Source organism: Nerophis lumbriciformis, linkage group LG14, assembly GCF_033978685.3.
Source record: "Nerophis lumbriciformis linkage group LG14, RoL_Nlum_v2.1, whole genome shotgun sequence".
In the NCBI taxonomy this organism is placed as follows: domain Eukaryota; kingdom Metazoa; phylum Chordata; class Actinopteri; order Syngnathiformes; family Syngnathidae; genus Nerophis; species Nerophis lumbriciformis.
Genome location: NC_084561.2, coordinates 23,141,978 through 23,169,968, shown reverse-complemented (window position 1 = coordinate 23,169,968; position 27,991 = coordinate 23,141,978). Strand labels below are relative to the sequence as shown.

At 40.4% G+C, this 27,991-nt stretch overlaps 1 protein-coding gene across 2 annotated transcripts in view; it reads left to right on the top strand.

The window, feature by feature from the left end:
- The window catches only part of hmcn1 (hemicentin 1), a 282,829-nt gene that overhangs the window by 64,254 nt on the left and 190,584 nt on the right, over positions 1-27,991 (top strand). For both annotated transcript variants that reach the window (XM_061975788.2, XM_061975787.2), the window contains exons 2-9: positions 3,801-3,871; positions 7,916-8,074; positions 8,140-8,262; positions 8,681-8,852; positions 10,248-10,354; positions 23,366-23,486; positions 23,590-23,853; positions 23,935-24,079. In XM_061975788.2, coding sequence (XP_061831772.2) covers positions 3,801-3,871; positions 7,916-8,074; positions 8,140-8,262; positions 8,681-8,852; positions 10,248-10,354; positions 23,366-23,486; positions 23,590-23,853; positions 23,935-24,079 — 1,162 coding nt within the window. The remainder of the gene's footprint in view (positions 1-3,800; positions 3,872-7,915; positions 8,075-8,139; positions 8,263-8,680; positions 8,853-10,247; positions 10,355-23,365; positions 23,487-23,589; positions 23,854-23,934; positions 24,080-27,991) is intronic.

Genomic DNA, 27,991 nt, shown 5'->3' with positions numbered 1-27,991 from the left:
CCCTTGACTGACTGTATAAGTATATTCTACTGAGTAGAACTTCTAACAAATATGCGAACATACACCAGAAATATGCCTCAAATAATACATTAATATTTTCTTTAGACAGTGTAGTCAAATCAGTAACAGAGAAAAAAAAAAATATCCTTTGGTGCAACACCAAGGAACAATTACTACGTTTACATGCACTAAAAATAAAGATAGATATTGCATGAATCTGGTTGAAACCAGTTTTTTATAACACATGAAAACGTTTTCATTAGATTATTTTGGACTTTTTAAGGATTCAGAAGAAGACCCAGAACAAGCTAGTCAGGTTACTTTTAGACCTCCACCCATACTTGCCAACCTTGAGACCTCCGATTTCGTGAGTTGGGGGGAGGGGGGGCGTGGTCGGGGGGCGTGGTTGGGGGTGTGGTTAAGACGGGAGGAGTATATTTACAGCTAGAATTCACCAAGTCAAGTATTTCATATATATATATATATATATATATATATATATATATATATATATATATATATATATATATATATATATATATATATAAGAAATACTTGACTTTCAGTGAATTCTAGCTATATATATATATATATATATATATATATATATATAAATAAGAGAAATACTTGAATGTCAGTGTTCATTTATTTACACATATACACACACATAACACTCATCTACTTATTGTTGAGTTAAGGGTTGAATTGTCCATCCTTGTTCTATTTTCTGTCACTATTTTTCTAACCATGCTGAACACCCTCTCCTTGTTGTGTGCGCAGTTGTGCACTGCACTCTCTAAAAGCTGTAGATGTTATTGTCACATATGCATGTACAGTAGATGGCAGTATTGCCCTGTTTAAGAGTGTCACAACATTGCTGTTTACGGCAGACGAACTGCTTTACGGTAGACGAAAACGTGACTGCTGTTGTTGTGTGTTGTTGCCGCGCTGGGAGGACGTTAATGAAACTGCCTAACAATAAACCCACGTAAGAAACCAAGAACTCGCCCTCGATCATTCTACAGTTATAACGTGATTGGGCAGGCACACTGTTTATACTGTGGGAAAGCGGACGTGAAAACAGGCTGTCGACACGTCACTCAGGTCCGCATGGAGCTGGAGGGGGTGTGGCCTCCGCCTGAATTTCGGGAGATTCTCGGGAGAAAATTTGTCCCGAGAGGTTTTCGGGAGAGGCGCTGAATTTTGGGAGTCTCCCGGAAAATCCGGGAGGGTTGGCAAGTATGCCTCCACCCCAGATCCCACCTCACTCCTACCCACTTCTCCACAGTGGGCTGGATCAGGGTGGAGGACAGATTAAAACAACTTGCACTGAGCCTCGTCTATAAAATCCGCTACACCTCCCTGATACCGAAGTACATGTCAAACTACTTCCATAATGTAAATGACCGCCATAACCACAACACCAGGGGGAGCTCCACTAACCACGTTAAACCCAGATTCCGATCTAACAAAAGTCTTAACTCATTCTCCTTCTATGCCACATCAATATGGAATGCACTCCCAACAGGTGTAAAAGAAAGTGCATCTCTATCCTCCTTCAAAACCGCACTAAAAGAACACCTCCAGGCAACTTTAACCCTTGACTAACACCCTCCCCCCTCCACATCCCACCTCCCCGGATTGTAAATAATCAAATGTAAATACTTGTTTTTATGCTTTCTGAACTCACTATGTTCAATGCTCACTGTACATATCCTACGAAGTCAGACCTACACTGTTTCAATGTCCATTTCTCTGATTATGCAATTGTTGATGACTGAAGTGCTGATATCAACCCCCTCCACATCCCACCCCCCGGATTGTAAATAATAAATAATGTAAATAATTCAATGTATATACTCTGATGATTAACTTGTGTGATGACTGTATTATGCTTATAGTATATATTTGTACCATGAATTGATTTACTTGGAACCCGACTTAAACAAGTTGAAAAACTTATCCGGGTGTTACCATTTAGTGGTCAATTGTACGGAATATGTACTGTACTGTGCAATCTACTAATAAAAGTTTCAATTAATCAATCAAAACAAGTCGTGATTGTTTTGATTGTTGTGTGATTGAAGTCCCTCTTGCATACACTCCCATGGATCGATCATCAGCAAAGGCTTTCTATGTATGCGCTAGTTTCCATGAAAACTGGAGACACCGCAATATTTTGTAAACCCGGCTACAGTATTTAGGTGCATGTAGTCTGGTGGTGAAATGGTGCACACATGGGGTAAGTGTCAGATTCGGGGTTTTATATCCAAACAGTATTAACCATTACTGCATGTTCAGCTAATTATCAGCCACTGAGAAATGATGTTTGTCCATCTGACTAACATAAAAAATTATATTTAAAGAATATTGACTAGGACAGTTAAAGAGCATTTCTTGAAGTATTTTGCTTGTCCCTTGTAGGGCCGTCTTTGACTTAAGATTTTCATAGTCAGTTTAGTCCACTACGAGCAAAACATTTTCTGTTTTTTATAAGAGCACAGCTCGTAGTCGCAAGTTGGCAGCCATGTTTTAATAAATCTAACCCACGGGCAGCTGTGGCTACAAATGTAGCTTACCACCATCACGGTGTGAATGTGGAATGAATAAATTAAAGTTTAAGTACCACTGATAGTCACACACACACTAAGTGTGGTGAAATTACACTCTGCGTTTGACCCATCCCCATACTTGCCAACCCTCCCGAATTTTCCGGGAGACTCACGAATTTCAGTGCCTCTCCCGAAAATCTCCCGGGACAACCATTCTCCCGAATTTCTCCCGATCTCCAGCCGGACTTAAGGCACGCCCCCTCCAGGTCCGTGCGGACCTGAGTGAGGACAGCCTGTCGTCACGTCCGCTTGGCCAACCAAAAAGTAACCACAGAACACTACACCGTATAGTGTTCTGTGGTTACTTTTTGGTTGGCCAACGGTTTACGTTGTATTACGCACCCTGATGGCAAGTGTCGGAGTCTTATTTTTAATTTTTTCCAAAACCTTTATTTATAACATTCAACATTTACATACAATCAAAAAATAATAATAATAATCAAAACAAGTACAGAAGCAGTACAAAAACAGTACAAAATAGCGCCAGGGGGTTTGTAAACTCAATAAAGCAACTAAAGAAGAATGCAATATATATATATATATATATATATATATATATATATATATATATATGTAACAAAATGTAAAGCCTTAGGCTCACACAAGTTCCGTAAATAATTCAAATTTGGAGCACAGCATCATCGTTTTCACAGCTTTTTGGTTGTTAAACCCACCCCCCGGCACATAAAACCTTAGGCTTAGGTCAGACTGATGAGAAAAATAAGTGCTAATCAAATATACTGCATAAGAAGGCACTAATAAATAATAGACCAAAAATAAATGTACATATAATTATGTTGTGCTAAAACAAATAAACTAAATAAATAATGAATATGTTTCTTAACTAAACTGTCAGTAAAACTAAAGTGCAAATGAAAATACAGCTTCATCACATAATTTTTTCGCTTAAGAAACTTCTCTAAGACTTTAGTTCCAGACTTCTTTAATATTTTGTGATATTCTCATTACTGCCACAAGTGGTGTAAAAGTGTATTACAACTGAGTACCTCTGCGGCCCAACTGAGAAACACATATTTTTTGGCAGCCCTCTAGGAGGCGCTCATGGCCTAACTGTGGGCCCTGGCCCTATGGTTAAGAAACACTGTCTTAAAGCATTTGCCTAAACTAAGGTTAAGGGAATGTAACGTTTTTCTTTTTTTCTGATAAGGAATGTGTGTTTGTTTACAGAAATCGGCCCAGTAACGATCACAACAGACCCCAAGAAATTCCAGTATGAGCTGAGGGAGCTGTATGTTCAGGTGGGTTCAACAGGCATCAGGTTTATAGAGGTTTGGACTGGCGGCAAGCTGAAATACCTCATGCTGAAATGTTTACTAGATATGGAGGATGAAGCCTCGTCAGACAGTCTGCCACTGACGATGAAACATGTCTCAGAAATGTAGTTTTTTATTGCCTGTACAAAAGCCTTTTTCTTTTTGGAGTGGCTTCGTGTCCTTACAACAGCCAAATGATTTTCAGCTCAACACTATCATATTGCGAATTAAAAATTAATAATTATTTTTTTGCAAATAGATGCAAAAGGAAAAACCCAGATTAGATTGACCAAGTAACCAATTGCACACTCCTCTCGACTAATGGTGACAAAGACAGAGGCAATGATCCCTCAGAGAACCTCGACCATTGTCTCTGTATCCTTGGCATGAGTTTGTGTATTCTGGTGCGTAAGTTTGTCGTGTGGAGAATGGAGACGCTCCAGTTTCCTCTTAGTTGCAGCTTCTCAACCGTGGCTATTTGTTCTCCCTCCACGCTTCTACTTGCCAATACTGAATGTCTAACATTTCTGTCATGTAGATCATTGAAGGACCTGGCTCGTTATTTGGGTCAATCTCAGGGGCCAAAGCGGTATATAGGGGCTTTACTTTTGGCCATTCGGGCATGAGAGCGTCTGAAAGGATTGGGAGGACTACAGGTATCTCCTTCTTGGCCTAAAAAACCATGGGTCACTCCATTCCAGATGTGTCTGCATCTCGCCAGCTATTGGAAATACTCCGGCAGACAGTCACGTGTCTGCTGGAATGCCGCAGAGTACGTCTTTCTTTGACCCGAGCAAGCATGCCAGACACAGACACGAACCAAAGAAGAGCAATCACACTGTCACACGCTTTTCTAATCTGTGTTTCCCGTCTCTGTATCTTGCTGTTACTTTAGGACTGACCTCACGCCCAACTGGCTTTCGGGTCTACCGAAAAAGAACATTGAATTTGTTGAAATTAGCAGGATGAATCACTGACTTTGTCATTTTATGGAGAGATCGTCAAAGGTTTTCAGACGTAGTTTCACCTTGCTGACACAAATGGATGAGGACATGCTGAGTATGGAGGTTCAAAATTGAATAATCATATTCAGGCATATCCCGGACAGCTATATGGAGATATGGGGGCCTGTGTCAAAAACCAGCTGATAGGAGGGCCGGTTTAGCCGGAGTTGAATAAGATGTGTTTGCGTGTGTGTGCATGTGTGTGTGTGTGTGTGTGTGTGTGTGTGTGTGTGTGTACAAAATTCGCTAGGGAAGATGTTACCGTTGTGTTGTTGCTTGCTACAAAAAAATATTAAGTTGTCGCTCTGCAAGGCAAAACTGTCAAGTCAAGTCCGTGCCGTCACAGACCCTTGCCTTTGGGTATTGATAAACGGCAAAGCTCGAGACGTACCGCGGTGTTGCCTTTCAGCAGCCGTTATGTATCTCGAATGGCAAGACCGAGTTTGCTTCTGTTCCTCTGGAAGGACGGAATAAACTGTTTGTGGTTCGCTTTAATACAACTCCCGTTATCACATGGATTCGCGAGATCTCATAAAAGTCTGTGCTATTTCGCTGCAATAGAACTGCTGTGGGGATTCCGTTTTGCTGCCGTTACGCATCCAGTTGAAATATGGGGTTAGATGCATCACGATTCATCCATCCATCCATCCATCCATCTTCTTCCGCTTATCCGAGGTCGGGTCGCGGGGGTAGCAGCTTAAGCAGGGAAGCCCAAACTTCCCTCTCCCCAGCCACTTCATCCAGCTCTTCCCGGGGGATCCCGAGGCGTTCCCAGGCAAGCCGGGAGACATAGTCTTCCCAACGTGTCCTGGGTCTTCCCCGTGGCCTCCTACCAGTCGGACGTGCCCTAAACACCTCCCTAGGGAGGCGTTCAGGTGGCATCCTGACCAGATGCCCGAACCACCTCATCTGGCTCCTCTCGATGTGGAGGAGCAGCGGCTTTACTTTGAGCTCCCCCCGGATGGCAGAGCTTCTCACCCTCTCTCTAAGGGAGAGCCCCGCCACCCGGCGGAGGAAACTCATTTCGGCCGCTTGTACCCGTGATCTTGTCCTTTCGGTCATAACCCAAAGCTCATGACCATAGGTGAGAATGGGAACGTAGATCGACCGGTAAATTGAGAGCTTTGCCTTCCGGCTCAGCTCCTTCTTCACCACAACGGATCGATACGGCGTCCGCATTACTTAAGACGCCGCACCAATCCGCCTGTCGATTTCACGATCCACTCTTCCCTCACTCGTGAACAAGACTCTGAGGTACTTAAACTCCTCCACTTGGGGCAGAGTCTCCTCCGCAACCCAGAGATGGCACTCCATCTTTTTCTGGGCGAGAACCATGGACTCGGACTTGGAGGTGCTGATTCTCATCCCAGTCGCTTCACACTCAGCTGCGAACCAATCCAGTGAGAGCTGAAGATCCTGGCCAGATGAAGCCATCAGGACCACATCATCTGCAAAAAGCAGAGACCTAATCCTGCAGCCACCAAACCGGATCCCCTCAACGCCTTGACTGCGCCTAGAAATTCTGTCCTTAAAAGTTATGAACAGAATTGGTGACAAAGGGCAGCCTTGGCGGAGTCCAACCCTCACTGGAAACGTGTCCGACTTACTGCCGGCAATGCGGACCAAGCTCTGACACTGATCATACAGGGGCGGACCGCCACAATCAGACAGTCCGATACCCCATACTCTGAGCACTGGACTTCCCGAGGGACACGGTCAAATGCCTTCTCCAAGTCCACAAAGCACAAAGCCCAACCAGTCTACATGTGCATCACGATTCAGCCATGGACAAACCCGAATAATCGAAATAAGGTAGAATTAGCTTGAATGAAGCCGAGGTCCAAAGGTGAGTCAAAAAATCAACTAACAGAGAGTTAAACAGGAACAAGGCAGAGGCAAACATTTTGAAAGCAGAGAGCATCATGAGGAACCAGGAACATCAAGTATAGAACAAACAGTACAGTGACCTAGCGCCGTCTGACCAACAAGGCAAGCTTAAAAAGCCACCTAATTACCAGCAAGGGACAGGTGTGTCTCCTGATTGCCAATTAAGAAACAGGTGACCGAAACAGCAGTTAGGCAGGGGTAAAGGGATGTGGGATGTCGTTGTGGCTTGTGCAGCCCTTTGAGACACTTGTGATTAAGGGCTATATCAATTAACTTTGATTGATAGATTGAGTGATAAAGTGGCTGACCCCGGATTTCTACGTAACGGCTGCTGAACGGCTATGGCACAGATAGCGGCACTGACTTGACTTGAGTCGTGGACAACAAGACCTCTGGCCAGTTAGCACACACACATCTCATTCAACTCCTACTAATCACTCGCCTGCTTCTCCTGCCCCATGTTAGATTGTAGTTCACAAGGGGCCCCAAAATAGCTGTCAAGGCTATACCTAAACATGATTCTTTGATATTGTGTCCTTGGACAAGATACTTTACCCACCTGCTCCCAGTGCCACCCACACCAGTTTAAATATAACTTAGATAATGGGTTTCACTATGTAAATCACTTTGAGTCACTAGAGAAAAGTGCTGTATAAATATAATTCACTTTACTTCACATTGTGTCAAAAGGGTAAAATTATGTCTGAAAACCTTTGACCAGTTGACTTCAGGGCCGTCCCCGCCTTGAACACAGCGTATTTTATATTGAAAGTAAAACGGACAATTTATTTTGTGTTCGTGCATAACTTTTTGTCCCGCACAAGCTGATTTTTAATTTATCCTTTTACCGTGCTGCTGCAAAAATAAAAGCTCTGTCTGAATTTGCCAGAGAGCTTCGAAATGGCGGAGCCGTGCCGGTAGTCATAGCTACAGGTTGTGGAAACTGACACATTGACTAGAATGGAAACCGGAGTCGTTCAGAGTGGAAGTGGAACTAAAAATAAGTGCGGGAAACTGGGACTATATACCAAAACACAGGGAAACAATAAACACAAGTCCAACCTGTCACGTGCTGGCATGTATTTGATGTATATATGTTTACAAAAATGATTTACTAATTATCGCTTTCTGTTGTCAGGGAGGTGGGGACTGTCCGGAGATGAGCATTGGTGCCATCAAAATTGCCTTGGAGATTTCGCTGCCTGGATCCTTCATTTACGTCTTTACAGATGCCCGGTCCAAAGATTACAAGCTCACCTATGAAGTCCTTCAGCTCATTCAACAGAAACAATCCCAGGTTTAACGGTTATTTTTTGTAATCGACATTCGGTGATCATTCATTTTTGTAATGGGTGTGCCTAGGTTGTGTTTGTTTTGACGGGGGACTGCGATGACAGGACTCACATTGGCTACAAGGTGTACGAAGAAATCGCCTCCACCAGCTCTGGACAGGTCTTCCATCTAGATAAGAAACAGGTCAATGAGGTAAGAGCATTGCTGAACAGGACTGCATTACAGTATTCAGGTTCTCTGAGTCATAGGAAAAGTATTTGGAATCATAAAGACATTCTTTGGCCACGGCCATAAAAGCAATCAATCATGGCAAAACTGCAAAATCAACGTACTGGGTGGTAATATTTTTGACAGTTATCGGAAAATCAAAAGACAAAAAGCTTCTGTTCCCATTTTGACGTTTTCAAAAGAAGGCAAAAGAAGCAAATATGTTAAATTAGAATTGATTTTATTGTATTGATCCTGGAAGCTAAGGGTGTATAGCCTTATACTGTACATATTTTTGTTTCAGTCAATCAAGAGCAATCAAATGTATTAGGTTGTTACACCATCTTAGACCTTTGTAAGGATGTTTTGTCTATAAGAAATGCCTGCATTTTGTATGCCGTAGGTTTTGAAATGGGTAGAGGAAGCTGTTCAGTCTTCAAAAGTCCACCTGTTGTCAACGGATCACTTTACTGGGATCAGCAACACCTGGCGGATACCCTTTGACCCCAGTCTCAAGGAAGTCACAGTTGCCCTCAGTGGCCTGGCACCTGACATCCAGATTACAAACCCCCAAGGTATGATAACTAGTATCATAAACAGTAGTAAAAATGTACATTTTTTTAAACTGTTCTTTAGGGACACCATCAGTTTGAAGTTGTGAATTAAAACAAGGTTTTAGCATTGTACTGTGTAGTCATTGTTGTGATTTATTGTTTGTTTACGACCATGTCTACACAAACACAGATATATTCATAAATGCACATTAGTGTCGAAAGAACTGAATCTACACAAGCGTAGTAATAATAATAGTTTATTTATTGACCGTTCATTTGGACAATCGGGGGCCTGAAAAAGCAGTCACAACTGACTTTGACGCACATTATATTGTCTATGGACATCAATACAGTAGACTATTACATCAACTTAAAAGCTTGTAACTTAAAACACTAAGATGTAACATGCCTTTTAAAAGAAAAACAAACTTTTACATAATAAATATTGTTTAAAAACAGTAGAATATAATGTAATAAAAATGAAGTAGTTTTCTGAAGTAATATAATAATATGTAGAGTATTTATTTTGAAAAATGTTATTCTACAGTGTGTTTCTTCTCCGTCCAATACACCATTAGGATCTTATTTATGTTCATGGATAAATGTTAATGTATTATCCTCGACTGGCACAAAAGCTGGCTTGTTTCAGTAAGGTGAAGACTAGCCTCGCCAAGTCAGCTACACATTTGGCCATGTTTTTGAATATTTTTTTATTCAACTTAATAAATATCATATGCTTCTTCTTTTTAGGACTGCCCTTCACACCCACGTTCTCAGTTCTAATGGTTGGAAAACAAAATTATGTCAATTTCTATTTATAAGTCAATTCTAGCGAGTAAAACCGGATGATTTGGAGCGGATCTTATGGAGATCATTGTAAAAATCGCTACGCCAACTAGTGGAGGGGAGGCTCGCAACTCAAATTCATGCTCGCAACTAAAAGCATTACAATAAACCGAGAGACAGCTTGTATCTCAAAATAATTGTAAGTTGCGGTACTTACCACTGTGTCGTGATATTAGATGCTTACTGTATCCCACACAGCAAAGGAAACATCATTTATATGTTTTTAATCACTCATGCATGTTATGAGAGAAAATAAAATCTCAACCCTGGCCAAAGTTTTACCAAAAGCTCAAGTTTTAAGAACATAAACCGACAATTGCGTGCAGAAGAGAGGCCAAAACACAAAAACAAAAATATGCAATTTTAGAATATCTGTATTCGTGTGGACAGGTCCTTAGAGTTTAAGAAAGAATGCCAGAATGAGTCAGTAAGATAAGGTTACTGAGATATTAAAATGCACTGTGTATGCAATACTGAATCATGCATTAGTAGGTGTTGAACATGAATTTTTGTTCGTTGTAATACCCAGAAGAGGTGAACAATCACGTCATGTTCATGTTTTCCCTTCAGGGAAGATCATGGGGAAGAGTGATGGTCTGACAGAGCTCTTGCACATTCCCAACTCTGCCAAAGTCGTCAACATCAAGGACCCGCAGCCCGGGATGTGGTCTATCAAGGTTTAAACTATCTATTCGTTTAGCTGGAACTATGTGTGAAATTACAGACAATCCCCAGAGCTGACTTGCACAAATAGTTCAGCAGCGTAAGCCTTAACATTAGGTCACAAATCACACCCGGGGGGACAACTGTGCCTTTTAGGGACGTTCTTTTGGTGAATGATTACGGTAATACATACAGTAAGTGAGTTCCAATACAGTGATATGCAATCAGTTTAACATGCATGTTCACTGGATACCAAGCACTTCAGGTAGCTGAAAAACACACATACACTTGTTGTATGGTCACTCATCTTATGGAATGAATGGCAGCTTCCTACAAGTAATGCCAAACGGGACACATTGCTCTGCCCTCAGTATCCATGCCAGATGTTGGGAAATGACAAGCATTTTTACCTGAGTGATTTGTTGACAGGGGTCATGTATTCTCTGCCCATCCCTGCTGGAATATACAGTACAGTATATACTCATAATTACATTATGTGTCAGTTTCCACTTGATTTACTGGAGAAAATATGACATGTCATCATTTCACTTTCATCTCAAAGAACTCAAGTGGTCCAGTGAACTAGTTTCATAACAAGTTAGTATTTCTTGGGGTTTGTGTGGAGCTGACAAAACTGGTACACATGTTGAATTTATTAAAAGAGGGATAGGCTAATCAGTTCGCTCGAAATATCATTGCTTTATATTGACAACACATTTTTGGAAACATTTTCAACTTGTTCTAAAAAATGTATACATTTCATCTTAAAAGACTTAGACTTAGACTTCCTTTTTATTGTCATTCAAATTTGAACTTTACAGTACAGATAAGAACAAAATTTTGTTGCATTAGCTCATGGTAGTGCAGGATAAAAAAGCAATAAGGTGCATATATAAAATAATAAATAGGTTACTGTACAGATAAATATAATGCACTTTTTCATATGCATCCACGTTTATGGATGTATGTTATATTGTCTTTGATGTCTGAGATGGACAATGGGAATGTTCTAAGTTCCTCTTTTAATGCCAGTCTTGTATTGTACTGTATCTTGACGAACATGTATTTTTAGTTTTAATCATACTACAGTCACCTTTAAATGGATTTAACTTCAGTCTACAGTAGTTTCAGCTGACAAAGCTGTACAACCTTTTAGTCAACTGAAATCAAAGTACATTCAATGGGCTGAAATATAAAAGATAAGGGATGTTTAAACCTTCCTTGAAACCACATTTTTTTAGGCTACCTGCAAAGCATCTCAATAACAAAGTTCAAAACAAAAAGTAGACCTGCTCACAGGTCTTACTATACTATATATATATATATATATATATATATATATATATATATATTATTATTTTTTTTTTAATATATGTATATATATATATATATATATAAATAAAAATATATATACATATATATATATACATATATATTTATATATATATATATATATATATATATTAAAAAAAAAAATATATATATATATATATATATATATATATATGTATATGTGTATATATATACACACACACTTAGACTTAGACCTCCTTTTTATTGTTATTCAAATTTGAACTTTACAGTACAGATAAGAATTAAATTTCGTTGCATTAGCTCGTTGTAGTGCAGGATAAAATATGGTGCAGATATAAATAAATAGATTACTGTACAGATAAATATATAATATATATATATATATATATATATATATATATATATATATATATATATATATATATATATATATATATACCTTTATTTATGGGAGTGCTTCTGACAGCTAAACAATGTAAGCACAATATTTAAACCAGTTCCTTATTCTCTTTTAGCACATATAATTATTTGAACAAACCAAAGTCAATAGTAAGGCAATAACTAAACAAAAGCAAAAAATACTATCTACAACTTATTTAAATAATTTGTTTTTTGCCTTCAAAGTCGTCCCGTGTCTAGGGAATTATTCCTTGAATGTGTAAACATTAACAAAAAGAGAAAAAAAAAAATTTTCAAATGAGAAAAATATCGATCTGATTACTCTTGTATCGATAATATACTGACAAAACCATTGGTATTGACACCACCAATTTATGGACTGATCTGCCCTCCTCTTATGTGTTTGTGTACCTCTGACAAGGACAATGCTGACACAGCAATAGTTGTTATATTATCCTCTTTCTAGGCCAGGGGTAGGGAACCTATGGCTCTCGAGCCAGATGTGGCTCTTTTGATGACTTCATCTGGCTCTCAGATAAATCTTAGCTGACATTGCTTAACACGATAAGTAGTGAATAATTCCTCCAACGCCCTTGACGCGAATCCCTTAGGGGTGATGGACGGCTGGGCAGTGCCCGAAGAGCTGCAGCCGGCCATCGTAGCCCCCACTCCCTCCCCTCTGTTGCAAGTCTCGAGTTGTATGTTGTAATACGTACATGTGCTTTGCTCTGGAGCTGTTCTGTGACCCTGTACACTGTTTGTTTGTCTAATCAAGCACGGGTTTGTGCTGAAAACAAAGTTTTGTTGTACTTGGGCAATAACAATATAGACCTACCTACCTACCTAATTACGCTGGTAATCAGTGTCAAAATATAAAACATTCTCATGCATGTATATCCATCCATCCGTTTTCTACCGCACCTGTTCAAGAAGTTGCATTAAGGGTAAGAAGTATTTTATTTATTATTGGTTAGCTACAGAATAACAATGTTATTAAAAATAATAAGAGACCTATTATACTCTAAAAATGTTGGTCTTACTAAAAAATGCACACATTTAGTTACATTTAGTGTTAAAAAATATTATATGGTTCTCACGGAAATACATTTTAAAATATTTGGGTTTCATGGCTCTCTCAGCCAAAAAGGTTCCCGACCCCTGTTCTAGGCTCTTATCAATCGACTTGTTGATTTTGATGGTTACTTTCTGCTGCAATGCGGTCCCATCTAGGCTTCTTAAAGTTTACTAATCACGTGTTTCTTGGTTTAGCGTACCTTTTAGCATGCCTGCCCCTTATCTTGTCCTCGTTGTGTAACATGTTTAGCCTCGTCCTCCAGTGATATATAATACTTGATAAAGATACTTAGGATACTAGGAAATGTAGTTTACTTGCTGCAATATGGGTGATTATTAGAACTTAAGGGAGCAGCTCCACACTGTGTATGGAGATACACATAGCTGCCAGCTTGTCAGCCGGGGGACTAAAAATTATTACAGCGTCAGCCAGAGAGGATCAGCGTCTGTGATCGGTATTAAAAGGCAGTAATCAGCATTGGCGATTACATAATTTTTCATTAAAAATGATATTGATCAGGGTCTTATTGATCGGCACATCCCTGTTATATCAACTACTGTATGACCGTAGATATCAGAATGAGTCGCCGCCCAGTTAGTTTTTAGGAGTGATAACGGCTCACACTGTTTACAAACTTTACACATTGCATTGTTCCCCATAGGGTGAAAAGTGTCCATATGTCTACTCTTTCTCCCAGGCATAGACATATTGCAATGTGTAACTTTTTACGGTGGACGGTATTGTTTTGGCGGGGGAAACTTCCCTACCTCACAAAGACTATAGTTCTGATTGGATCTCCTCCGTATTTCCACCCTGCACCCCTTTCTCACACGCTGGATACACTTCGAACTTGTCCCACCCGTGTACAAAATCATACATATAAAAATAATAGAAATAATAACTTTGTTTCTGTCAACATTTAAGTCCGTTGAAGAATCCTTCTGGTAATTTTGTCATTGTTTATCCCATCGTGCATTTGTTTTTATCGTCTTATTTTTAGTCAAGACGACAACGATGGCAGAAATGATTGGTCAATGACATTAACACTGCACACAAACTACCAATTTGTTCAACCAACCCAAAACAAACCATTTTACGATTCTCTAGGAATGATAGAGTGGTGCATGGCTCTTAATAAGTGCAATCCTTTTTTTTCCCAATTCCATGCACAGTACAACGTAACACCGTGGGTGTTTCTCGCCTGCCCATTCTCATTTATCCCTTCGAGCATACTTCCAAACAAGATAGCTCACAATGTTTGTGTACACTAAGCTGTAAGGTTCATCTCATGCTGGGATCCGTTACCAAACACCAGTACCACGGAATTCTTCACACAGGCATACATGCAGCTACAGTATCTGTTCTGTATTTATTAAATTCCCTCAGTATTATCTCTGGAACACCTTTTTAACTTGTGATAGATCATTCACTTATGATTTTTGCTGCATGTTTAATTTAAGCATAATCACATGTGACAGCCTTCAGCTACCCAAAGGCTTCGACCTCCTTTTTTCACTTACTGTATCTTTTAAGTGTTCTTATTTAAATTCGTTCAATGCATTGAACTCCTTTAATTGTCCGCCTCATTCAAGCATGTGCAACTGGTCCTTTTTCCTCCAAAGTCTAAATACATCCTGCTTTTTCTCATTCGTAGTGTTAGCTATGAAGGATTTCTTGAAACAGAGTCACCTCAACACTTCTTATAAATCCTCCTTTCCCAGGACATCCAAAGAAGTGTGGATAAGTACCTCAGGGAGATTTCACTGTTCTGCCATGTTGGGTTTCAGTAACGCTAATGGTTTGTGACACTGCAGTCCAATACCTTGAGCACAGATTGCGTTTTGATAAGGAATTTGATCCCTTTTAATCTGCCTTTAATCAAATATTTCACAGTGAAATGGAAGAAGAATAAGATGTTTTACCTCAATGTTGTCTCATGCTTACCCAGCTTTCTTACACAGGTGGAAGTCTGACTTTGTCTACTACATTTTATACTGTAACTTTCTCAGGCAGAATATTAGGTTTACACTTACTGAATAAGCTTTTAGACGTGGGTTCTGGAATTCAGCGTAAAAGTAGTCAGTCAGTCTGTCCAAAGAGTTGGGACTAGCTGAGTTAAGTTTGAGTTTATTTCGAACATGCATGCATACAACATGATACATCACAATTTCCAGTTACTCTTTTCAACATGTTCGAAAAGGAGTAGGAAGAAGCAGAGCTTATTTGATCCGAACCCTTTTCCTTTACATAGCAATTGCTAACACTTTTGTTCACTTCCGGTGCTCAATTTATTCACAATATACTTCATAATTAATAACAAAAATAAGTAAATAATAATTAGTGAAGTAAGTTGTATTTCATATGGTGAGATGAATAGGATTATCAATACATTTAAAATGTTTATCATGGTTCTTCTTTTTTATATTTTTTAAACACTTTAAGTTAGAATAGTTTCTTGAATTGGATCATATAAGTTCATTGTTTGACTTCTTTGCTTAATCCATTCCATAATTTAATTCCACATACTGATATACTAAAAGTCTTAAGTGTTGTATGTGCATACAAATGTTTTTAAGTGCATTTTTCTCTAAGATTATATTTATTCTCTTTTGTTGAGAAGAATTGTTGTACATTGTTGGGTAGGAGGTTAAAGTTAAAGTTAAAGTCCCAACGATATTCACACACACACTAGGTGTGGTGAAATTATCCTCTGCATTTGACCCATCCCCATGTTCACCCCCTGGGAGGTGAGAGGAGCAGTGAGCAGCAGCGCTCGGGAATCATTTTGGTGATTTGACCCCCAATTCCAACCCTTGATGCTGAGTGCCAAGCAGGGAGGCAATGGGTCTCATTTTTATGGTCTTTGGTATGACTCGGCCGGGGTTTGAACTCACAACCTTCCATGTCAGGTTATAGATTGCTTTGTGCATAATTTTAGCTATTTGCAAATTCACTGTCTTGGAATTTTAGTATTTTCAATTCAATGAATAAAGGGTTTGAATGTTCTCTATATCCAACATTATGTATTATTCTAACTGACCTTTTTTGTATATAGGGATGTATATCGTTCGGATATTGTCCATACCGATACCAATATCTATATTCTTTATCCATACCAGTATTCATTGGTATTCTTATCAGTACTATATGTAATTGGTGTAAATAAATTAAAAGGTTGACTCCAATTGGCTGTTCCACCTTTTCTTTTTTTATGCTTTGCAGCGGCACCTAAATGAATGTGACAGCGTGCAAGTGTCACAATTACGAGGGTCAGCTGGATTTAAAAAGGACCAATAGTCGTATCATTAGTCCCGAATTTTAACAGTCCTCTTGGACCAACCCAATTAGGAACCGGCACCAAAAAATACCGCTACTACCGATAAATGCTTTAAAATGTAATATTGTAAATGATCGGTATCGGTTTCAAAATGATCGGTATTGGTTTCAAAAAGTAAAATTTATGACTTTTTAAAACGCCGCTGTACGGAGTTGGTACACGGACGTAGGGAGAAGTACAGAGCGCCAATAAACCTTAAAGGCACTGCCTTTGCGTGCCGGCCCAGTCACATAATATCTACGGCTTTTCACACACACAAGTGAATGCAAGCATACTTGGTCAACAGCCATGCAGGTCACACTGAGGGTGGCCGTATAAACAACTTTACCACTGTTACAAATATGCGCCACACTGTGAACCCACACCAAACAAGAATGACAAACACATTTCAGGAGAACATCCGCACCGTAACACAACATAACACAACAGAACAAATACCCAGAACCCCTTGCAGCACTAACTCTTCCGGGACGCTACAATATACACCCCCCCAACCCCGCCCACCTCAACCTCCTCATGCTCTCTCAGGGAGAGCATGTCCCAAATTCCAAGCTACTGTTTTGAGGCATGTTAAAACAAATAATGCACTTTGTGACTTCAATAATAAATATGGCAGTGCCATGTTGGCATTTTTTCCATAACTTGAGTTGATTTATTTTGGAAAACCTTGTTACATTGTTTAATGCATCCAGCGGGGCATCACAACAAAATTAGGCATAATAATGTGTTAATTCCACGACTGTATATATCGGTGTCGGTTGATATCGAATTCGGTAATTAAGAGTTGGACAATATCGGAATATCGGATAACGGCAAAAAAGCCATTATCGGACATCTCTACTCGGGATACATCCCGAGTTGTGACTTTGGGAAATTACATTTGATGTCTTTGGTAGGGGTGTGACCTTTTTATTAGTCATCGCAAACTTAATCTGTTGGGTAATTCAGCCATTATGAAGATCTGAAAAGCACGTGTAAATAGGCAGTGTCATTGTTTTGTTTTTGTGTTATTTCTTTGTTTTTCCTCCCACATGTTATCTTCCCCTTTATATAATTATTGACCAAAGCTATTTGATTTGTGGACTAAGGTCCTTTTGAAATGGCGTTTAGGCGAGGTTCATGCATCCTCTTTCATGTAAGGCAAATGCGACTGACAGTTAAAGTGCACCCGCTGCCAAGGCCGTGACAACTCCGAGGTGTTTTACCTAAGATGTGGAGTTTCCACCTTTCCCTAACCTATACTTTCATTGCAATTACTCAGTCTGTGTATGTCGGCCAGGCTTCAAAGCAGAAGAACACATGAGCCATTAGCTGCCTTTGATAACAGTGTTCGTGTTTGTCTAATTAAAGTATGAATGTCAGACTAATTGGGTTAATTTCAGATTATGAATGTTTTATTAGATCGGGTGTAATGCACTTCCAACGGCAGACAGCGAGACTTAATCATATTGGTTTGTCTATACTTGTAGGCACACAAAAGGCTGTTATACAACAGAGGCTCTGCCTTTGATTAAAGACATAAAAACAATTGACTGTTCAAAGAAGGCTTAACAGAAAAGGTTTAGAGTGGAATACAGACATCCATCGATACATTTCTACCGGTTGTCCCTAACGGGGTCGCGGGGTGCTGGAGCCTATCCCAGCTGCATACGGGCGCAAGGCGGGGTAGACCCTGGACAAGTCGCAGGGCCAACACAGATAGACAAACAACATTCACACTCACATTCATTCACTAGGGCCCATTTAGTGTTGCAGACTTGCATTTCGAAACTGATTTTGATATACATGTACCAGTAGGAGCAGCACCCAACTCAAACACATTCAAACAATTCCAAAGCTCCAGCATTAGATACGTGTACGTTAACTTAGACTTAGACTTCCTTTTTATTGTCATTCAAATTTTAACTTTACAGCACAGATAAGAACGACATTTCTTTACATAAGCTCATGGTAGTGCAGGATTAAAAAGCAATAAGGTGTATATATAAATAAATGAATATATATAAATAAATAAATAGATTACTGTACAGATAAATATATTGCACTTTTTCACATGCGTCCACGTTTATGGATGTATGTTATATTGTCTTTTTTTATTCCAGCGAGTTAATCCATTTTGGGGGGAGTTGAGGGGATTATTTAATTATGATGCGTTCAAGAGTCTTACGGCCTGAGGGAAGAAGCTGTTACAGAACCTGGAGGTTCTGCTTCGGAGGCTGCGGAACCTCTTTCTAGAGTCCAGCAGTGAAAACAGTCCTTGGTGGGGGTGGGAGGAGTCTTTGCAGATTTTCTGAGCCCTGGTCAGGCAGCGGCTTTTTGCGATCTCCTGGATAGGAGGAAGAGGAGTCCTGATGATCTTTTCCGCCGTCTTCACCACTCTCTGGAGAGACTTCCAGTCTGAGGCATTGCAGGCTCCAGTCCAGACAGAGATGCTGTTGGTCAGCAGGCTCTCTATAGTGCCTCTGTAGAATGTGGTGAGAATAGGGGGAGGGAGCTGTGCTCTTTTCATCCGACGCAAAAAGTGCATGCGCTGCTGAGCTCTTTTTACAAGCGCTCCGGTGTGTAGGGACCAGGTCATATTGTCAGTTATCTGCACCCCCAGGAACTTGGTGCTGCTTACTATCTCCACCGCTGTCGATGAAGAGTGGAGCGTGGCTGGACTGGTGCTTCCTGAAGTCAACGATGATCTCCTTGATCTTGACGACATTCAGGACCAGGTTGTTGGTTCTGCACCAGTCAACCAGATGTTTCACCTCTTCTCTGTAGTCCATGTCGTTGTTGTCACGGATGAGGCCCACTACTGTCGTGTTGTTCGCATACTTCACAATGTGGTTAGTAGTGGACCTAGCGCAGCAGTCATGGGTCATTAGCGTGAACAGCAGCGGACTCAGGACGCAGCCCTGGGGGGAGCCGGTGCTCAGGGTGATGGCACTGGAGGTGTTGTTGCCCACTCTCACAGATTGGGGTCTGTCTGTGAGGAAGTCAAGCTGCCAGTTGCATACAGGGTTGACAACACTCAAAAAATAAACAAGGGACACATTAAACCTGAATTTAATTAAATTAAAGTTTTGGAGTTCAGTCGTCCCTCGTTATCACGGTACCGGACACGGCCGTAGTAAAGAAAATTCACGTGAAGTAGGAATATAGTTAATAAACCAACATTTTTCATAGACAGATCATAAATAAAACTGTTTATGACCTTCAAAATAAGTTTTTTTTTTTTAACATAATTAGAGCCCCTTTATATGAAGCCCCTGTATAAAGCAAACTATAACCTGCTACCCAAGAATTTACAACAATTCTTCTCAACAAAAGAGGAGAAATATAACCTTAGAGGAAAATCTAATTTAAAACATTTGCATGCTCGTCCAACACTTAAAACCTTTAGTATATAAATATGTGGAATTAAATAATGGAACAGATAAACCAAAGAAATCAAACAAAGCACCAATATGATTCAGTTTAAGAGACTGTTCAAATTACAAGTGTTCACAAAGTACCCAGAACAAGAATTATGATGAACATCTTGAACCCATTTTTTTTCTTTTTTTTATTGAGACAAATATTATTTATTATTTGTTTGCTTACTCTGGTAAATTATTGATTTATTATGTATTTGTTCACTGTTCTGTTACAGAGAACAAGGAACTTGGATAAAATTGCTATGGTATGAAAAGGGGTAGGATTAAATAAGCTCTGCTTCTTACTACTCCTTTTCGGACGTGCTGTAATGAAACAACTGGAATTGTGTGATGCATTACATTGTATCGTATGCGTGGTCGAAATAAACTGAAACTGAAACTGAACTGAACCTTTCACATGAAATAACACCCATATTGTCACCTTTACACTCGTTTCACCCAATATAGTAACTTAGTTATTCTGTAGATTACAGTAGTCATCGTCACCAGTAGCCTTGAGGATCCTCTATAACACTAAAACATGATCACAATGTGGAAATACTTTGTCACATTCTGGGTAATTCTTCCAAGATAGAACTCAGCCTCCATATAATAAAACCATAGATGTAATTTGTTCTGTAAAACCTACGGTCAACTTGACAGTCACAGGTATAATTTATTGTTAACCTTCTGTGTTGTTAGCATTGTGTGTCCAGTGTTGTCATTCCACATTGCTCAAGCCAAAGCTGTGTTACTGATGTGAAAGATGAAGTGCATCAAAACTTAATCTAACCTTTGCCCACACAGCTGTTGATTAGTTTATAGCACTCTTAATAGCCTGAAGTGCTACGCCAACCACAATGCTACGTCCCCCTGTTGTCTTTTAATATTGCTCGCGTCAAAGTCTCACCAATTTGTTATTGATGATAGGATAGGATAGGTCTTTATTGTCATTGCAACAAGTACAACGAGACTATGTTTTCAGCACAAACCCGTTCAAGATGAGACAAACAAACAGTGTACAGGGTTACAGAATAGGAACGCTGATGGGTCGCCACGAGGCGCCTCGTGAAAGATGGGAAAAAGGTAAAACGCTGGGGAAGAAGATGAGTAAAAAAAAATACAATCTAGACTGGGCTCCTAAGGGGGCCTAGTCTGGAGTGGGAAAAAACCTCCATGCCATGCACACATAAACTTGTTACATTTAATCACGACAACTCGCAACAGAGGGGGCTGGGGGGTTGGGACCCTGGAGGTCGACTGCTGCTATGAAGCGCTGCCGTCCATTACCCCGAAGGGGAATCAAGCGGTGGTGAAGGAGAGAGGCGGGGTGTATATGCCCATTGTCTTGGGTGTGTTGATGTAGTGTCCATAGGCCTGGGTCCGTTCTGCATGCAAGCAAAAGTTCGACTCCAGGTGTCGTTGAGGAGGGAGGGAGGTCAAAAGCGTCCACCATTGAGGCAAGAGTTGAAAGATTAAGTCCATCAAAAAGTTTTTCTGCCAAAAGTTGTTTGATTTTTGTGGTGAAGACAGCGTGTAGATAGTGTAGTGAAGATTAGCCGCTTGTGTTGCCGTTGTAGTGTTCACCCTCCCGCTTCATAAATGTCTTAATTGATCGCCACAACGTGATAATACGAAATATGATAAATACAGCACTGTAATGCATCCATCCATCCATCCATAGATTAAGTTTAAATACCAATGACTGTCACACACACACACACTAGGTGTGGTGAAATTATCCTCTGCATTTCACCCATCACCCTCACCCCTTGGGAGGTGAGGGGAGCAGTGCGCAGCAGCGATGGCCGCGCCCGGTAATAATTTTGGTGATTTAACCCCCAATTCCCGCCCTTGATGCTGAGTGCCAAGCAAGGAGGTAATGGGTCCCATTTTTATAGTCTTTGGTGTGACTCGGCCGGGGTTTGAACTCACGACCTACTTCAGGGCGGACACTCTAACCACAAGGCCACTGAGAGTCAAAAACATATTGTAGGACATACTTAAAATGCTTGTAGTTTTTTTAATTGAATTTAAAGGTATTGTTTTAAAGCTTTAAAACTGTGATCTAGTGGAGCCGGGATGTTCAAAGTGTGACGTAACAATTTGTTTTGTTTGTTTTTTGTTTTTTCTGAGAAATAATGTTAACAGAATTGACATGCATCTAGGGATAGACTGATAGGCAACACTAAATTGTCCCTAGTGTGTGAATGTTGTCTGTCTGTGTTGGCCCTGCGATGAGGTGACGACTTGTCCAGAGTGTACCCTGCCTTACGCACCAGTGCAGCTGGGATAGGCTCCAGCACCTCCACGACCCCGAGAGGGACAAGCGGTAGAAAATGGATCGTAGGATGGTAGGATGGATGGATGGATGGATAAAAAATAAAGGTGTTGTCCTGTTAGGAGTCGCCACAGTGAACATTTACACTGACTAGCCCTCTTGAAGCGACCCGAGCCGGGTATCGGACGCGTACCCTGCATACTTGCCAACCTTGAGACCTCTGAATTCGGGAGATAGGGGGGATGCTTTGGTGGTAGCGGGGGTGTATATTGTAGCCCGGAAGAGTTAGGGCTGCAAGGGGTTCTGGGTATTTGTTCTGTTGTGTTTATGTTGTGTTTCGGTGCGGGTGTTCTCCCGAAATGTGTTTGTCATTCTTGTTTGGTGTGGGTTCACAGTGTGGCGCATATTTGTAACAGTGTTAAAGTTGTTCATACGGCCACCCTCAGTGTGACATGTATGGCTGTTGATCAAGTATGTCTTGCACACACTCACGTGTGTCTGTAGTAGCCGCATATAACACGCTGTTTGTATGGAGAAAAAGCGGACGCGACGACAGGTTGTAGAGGACGCTAAAGGCAGTGCTATCACGGCACACCCTCAATATTGTTGTCTGGGTGAAAATCGGGAGAAATTTGGGAGAATGGTTGCCCCGGGTGATTTTCGGGAGGGTCACTGAAATTCGGGAGTTTCCCGGAAAAATTGGGAGGGTTGGCAAGTATGGTGCCCTTTGCCACACCGCCAGGGTCTAACAGAAGAGTTGGTGAATTCTGCTATTATATTCCCTCATTCAGATGACATAGCAAGAATTGGCTGGGAATGAGTTTTCCGTAAATTTTCATACAAGGCGCCATGTTATTCATGAATTGAAATTCTTACAAACTATTTTTTAATCTCATGGTAATACGGGACAGAGTGTGTCCCTTTTTAGGCACAATACTTTTGTTTTTAGACATGGCATAATTCAGTTTTTCAGGGGACTGTTGACAAATCTACACATTCTAGCACAAAGCTAATAGTTTTGTTAATTACAGTCAAAAGTAGCTACAAAGTGGCTAAGTGGCTAGTTAGGGAAGAAGGAGCTAAAACCTAAACCTATAGATGGACAATAGCCTAGATTTGATTTAAAGTAGCTAGCAAAGAGGCTAAAACCCGTAGCTGTGAACAATTTATAGTAAATCATGTTTGACTTTTAACCATACTTTCTCTTTATAATTGCAGACTTCTAGTGAAGGAAGACACTCAGTTCGTATCTCAGGCCTGAGCGGTATTGACTTCCGCGCTGGGTTTTCCCGAAAACCCACCCTGGATTTCAAAAAGACTATCAGTCGCCCAGTTAAAGGTTGGTATAGTCACTAGAGGATAAGCATGTCTTTGTTTGTCTGTCATCTACTCTTTTCAACATTGGATTATTGTACCAAAATTCTAATATTATTCCTTTGCAGACGTTCCCGCCCACATCTTGCTGAACACCACTGGGCTTTCTCCTCCTGCGCGTCCTGACAGGCTGGAGCTTTTGGCAATCACAGGCAGAGTTATTAAAACGCTGCCAATCCGCTACTACCCTGAACGCCAACCATACGGCCTCTGGAATATCACTGATTTTATTCCACCGAATGACGCTTTCTTCCTGCGGGTGACAGGATATGACCAGAATGGCTTTCTTTTCCAGAGGGTCTCCAGTGTGTCCTTCTCAAGTATTATACCAGGTCTGTGATGCAGACTGTATGCATACATTGGCATGCACAATTCATGTTACCTTAACTTACTGGCGATGTATTTCCTGTCAGATGCCCCCAAGGTGCTGATGCCAGCCACAACTCATGGTTATTATCTCCAGAAAGGGGCTGTTCGATGTCAAGTGGATAGCCTGATTCCATTCACGTTGCGCTTCAGCCAAGATGGAAGACGACTCGGAGTGGATCAGCTATTCGGGTTAGCAATGTGGTGTAAAGAGCCCCTTACAAGATATTGTTTGTAATAGAGTTGTACGGTATACCGGTATTAGTATAGTACCGCAATACTAATGAATCATATTCGGTACTATACCACCTCTGAAAAGTACCGTCGTCGCCACGTCGTGTTATTGCTAGTTTACGAGCAGACGAGCATGTTTGGCCGCGCACAATCACGGAGTACTTACAAGCAGACACAGTGTGTAGACAGAAAAGGGAGAACGGACACATTTTGGCTTAAAAACTAACGATAAAGGTGAAGTTATAACACTGAAACGCCCTCAGGAAGAGGTGCTTTAAGACATGGCTAGCTAGCTAGCAGCTAAAGTCCAGCCGCTGTCGGCAGTGTTGTAGCTACTTCTAAATCACTAATCCTCGCCTCCATGGCGACAAATAAAGTAAGTTTCTTACAAGTATCATCCCTGCAGGACGAGGAATAGCTAAACATGCTTCACTACACACCGTAGCTCATCGGCGTCAAAATGTAAACAAATGCCATGGGTGGATCTACACTTGACATCCATTGTAATGATACCAAGTACAAGAGCGTATCCAGTCGATACTACTATGATTACGTCGATACTTTTTGGCATCACAACATCTTCTTTCGTTTTTTTAAAATGTATATTATGTTTATAAACTCAGGAAATATGTCCCTGGACACATGAGGACTTTGAATATGACCAATGTATGATCCTGTAACTACTTGGTATCGGATTGATACCCAAATTTGTGGTATCATCCAAAACTAATGTAAAGTATCAAACAACAGAAGAATAAATGATTATTACATTTTAACAGAAGTGTAGATAGAACATGTTAAAAGAGAAAATAAGCAGATATTAACAGTAAATGAACAAGTAGATTAATAATACATTTCCTGCCACTTGTCCTGAATAATTTTGACAAAATAATAGAATGGAAAATGACACAATATGTTACTGCATACGTCAGCAGACTAATTAGGAGCCTTTGTTTGTTTACTTACTACTAAAAGACAAGTTGTCTTGTATGTTCACTATTTTATTTAAGGACAAACTTGCAATAAGAAACATATTTTTAATGTGCCCTAAAATAGTTTGTTAAAATAAAGCCAATAATGCAATTTTTTGTGGTCCCCTTTATTTAGAAAAGTATCGAAAAGTACTGGAAAGTATTGAAATAATTTTAGTACCGGTACCAAAATATTGGTTTCGGGACAACACTAGTTTGTAATGGTATTTTGGCCATTTGACAGGTCTTGCCATAAAACAGTTATTATTTTTTTGGTAAAATGGGTTTGGTCTAAGCATGTGGTCAAGTATGAATTGTTTTGGCTGTTTCAAACTCACACACCCAAACAGAGTCACGCAATTTAACCCATTCTCACGCCACACTTGACATTTCTCATACTTCCCCATTCTCTACTCTATTCAGTTTCTTCATAATACCATTTTTTTCCTCGCGGCTCGCCATAGTTCGAGTAACTTTGATTGACTGACCAAATAACCAAGCACAGACCAATCCATAACTTCTTTTATCTAAACTAGCCAACCGCGGAAGGCACCAGGCAACGTAAACCAATCAGAAGCAACCTAAGACGGGTCTGTCCGTCTCTCTTTTTCACAAACACCTCGGCACAGTGTGCAATCTAGTATCTTTCCAACTCCTTTTAGCGACTTTCTTTCTCAAAAGCGACAAATGTAGCGACTTTTTGAACGTTTTAGAGACATGAAAGCGCGTATCACTCTAATGTGCTCAACGTACAAGCGGTGTTGCTTTGAGTCTATCTTCACTGTCTAATGAACGTCTGCTCAATGACAGCATGTACTGAAAACACATTTTGTGGTACTTTTAAGTGCAATGAAAATAAAGTCCCATTCCAGTCAGAGCAGAGAGGAGGCACCACACCTACTCTGTGCAAAGTTGCCGCTGGTTAACAGTGTGAGATGTAAAGTTAAAGTTAAAGTCCCAACGATAGTCACACACACACTAGGTGTGGTGAATTTGACCCATTCCCATGTTCACCCGCTGGGAGGTGAGGGGAGCAGTGAGCAGCAGTGGTGGCCACGCTCAGTAATCATTTTGGTTATTTAAAGTGTGAATGTTGTCTGTCTATCTGTGTTGGCCCTGCGATGAGGTGCTGACTTGTTAAGTTAAGTGCCAATGATTGTCACACACACACACTAGGTGTGGCGAAATTATTATCTGCATTTGACCCATCACCCTTGATCACCCCCTGGGAGGTGAGGGGAGCAGTGGGCAGCAGCAGGGTGCCCACGCCCTGTAATGTACAGGGTGTACGCCGCCTTCCGCCCGAATGCAGCTGAGATAGGCTCCAGCACCCCCGCGACCCCGAATGGGACAAGCGGTAGAAAATGGATGGATGGACAACCCCCAATTCCAACCCTTGATGCTGAGTGCCAAGCAGGGAGGAAATGAGTCCCATTTTTATAGTCTTTGGTATGACTCGGCCGGGGTTTGAACTCTCGACCTTTCAGTCTCAGGGCGGACACTCTAACCACAAAACCACTGAGCAGGTCATAAATGTAAATGTTTCATACACTGTCACGCTTCAAATAAAAACAAACCAATCATTTATGTTAATGGGCCAGTCAATAGATGTGATTTGTTCTTAAAATAGCAGATATGTAAATGGGACAATTTCGACAGTCAAAATTGCGTCAGATGTGACAGATGATATCAGATGTGTAAATGGGACAGTATTGACAGTCAAAGTTGCATCAGATGTGAGAGATAACATCAGATGTGTTAGTGGGACAGTCAGACTTGCTGAGAAATAAAAGTTCATAGAAGATTCCAAAGGAAAATTAAGGAAAACAATAAATACAAATGTAAATGGGCTCATGCCGCAAACATGTTTTATAAGGAATACCTAAAATATGAAAATATTACAACTTTCCGTTTTAAAGATTTTGAAGAATCGCAACCCAGCATATTGCAAATTGTGTTGATTTTACTTGGGGTCATTTTTGACCCCACTTGTAGAAGAGTGATGGTATTGGTAGGTTGTGCATCCAAGGGTTAAGTGAGCAGAATAAGGTGTGCAATCCATTTTGCGTCACTACCTTCATTATTAGAGATGTCCGATAATACCCCGCCCAGCACAACCTCCTCATGCTCTCTCAGGGAGAGCATGTCCCAAATTCCAAGCTGCTGTTTTGAGGCATGTTAAAAAAAATAATGCACTTTGTGACTTCAATAATAAATATGGCAGTGCCATGTTGGCATTTTTTTCCATAACTTGAGTTGATTTATTTTGGAAAACCTTGTTACATTGTTTAATGCATCCAGCGGGACATCACAACAAAATTAGGCATAATAATGTGTTAGTTCCACGACTGTATATGTCGGTAGATATCGTAATCCGTAATAAAGAGTTGGACAATATCGGATATCGGCAAAAAAGCCATTATCGGACATCTCTATTCATTATGCAAAATATATGCTGATCATCAAAACGGCCACAATACTGGGGGGAGAAAATGCTAATATTTTATATAGCACACGCGATGTGATTTATCAACACTCATTACCAATTTGGGAGCACTATTCTGCGTTTTATACAGTATTTTTAAAAAGGACGCGCAAACTGACAGTTTCATACACTGCTTTGAGAGAGGAGTGCTCGTGCTATAAAGACATACAATAGACAGAGAATCCACCATCCTTTGTGTACGTTTTAACATTATTCGACGGTCAGAAATTTAAAAAAAATTAGACATATCTATTTAGCAACATCCTTTTATAATCCTCATTTAAATAAGTCGTCCTGCATCACTTTTCAATTGCACACACAGTCTTAGTAGATCGCATGCAATACGCCCACTATTTTATAGATTGCACATTCTGTTTAGTGCAAGGTATTTGGATCTTAGTAAATCAGGCCCTA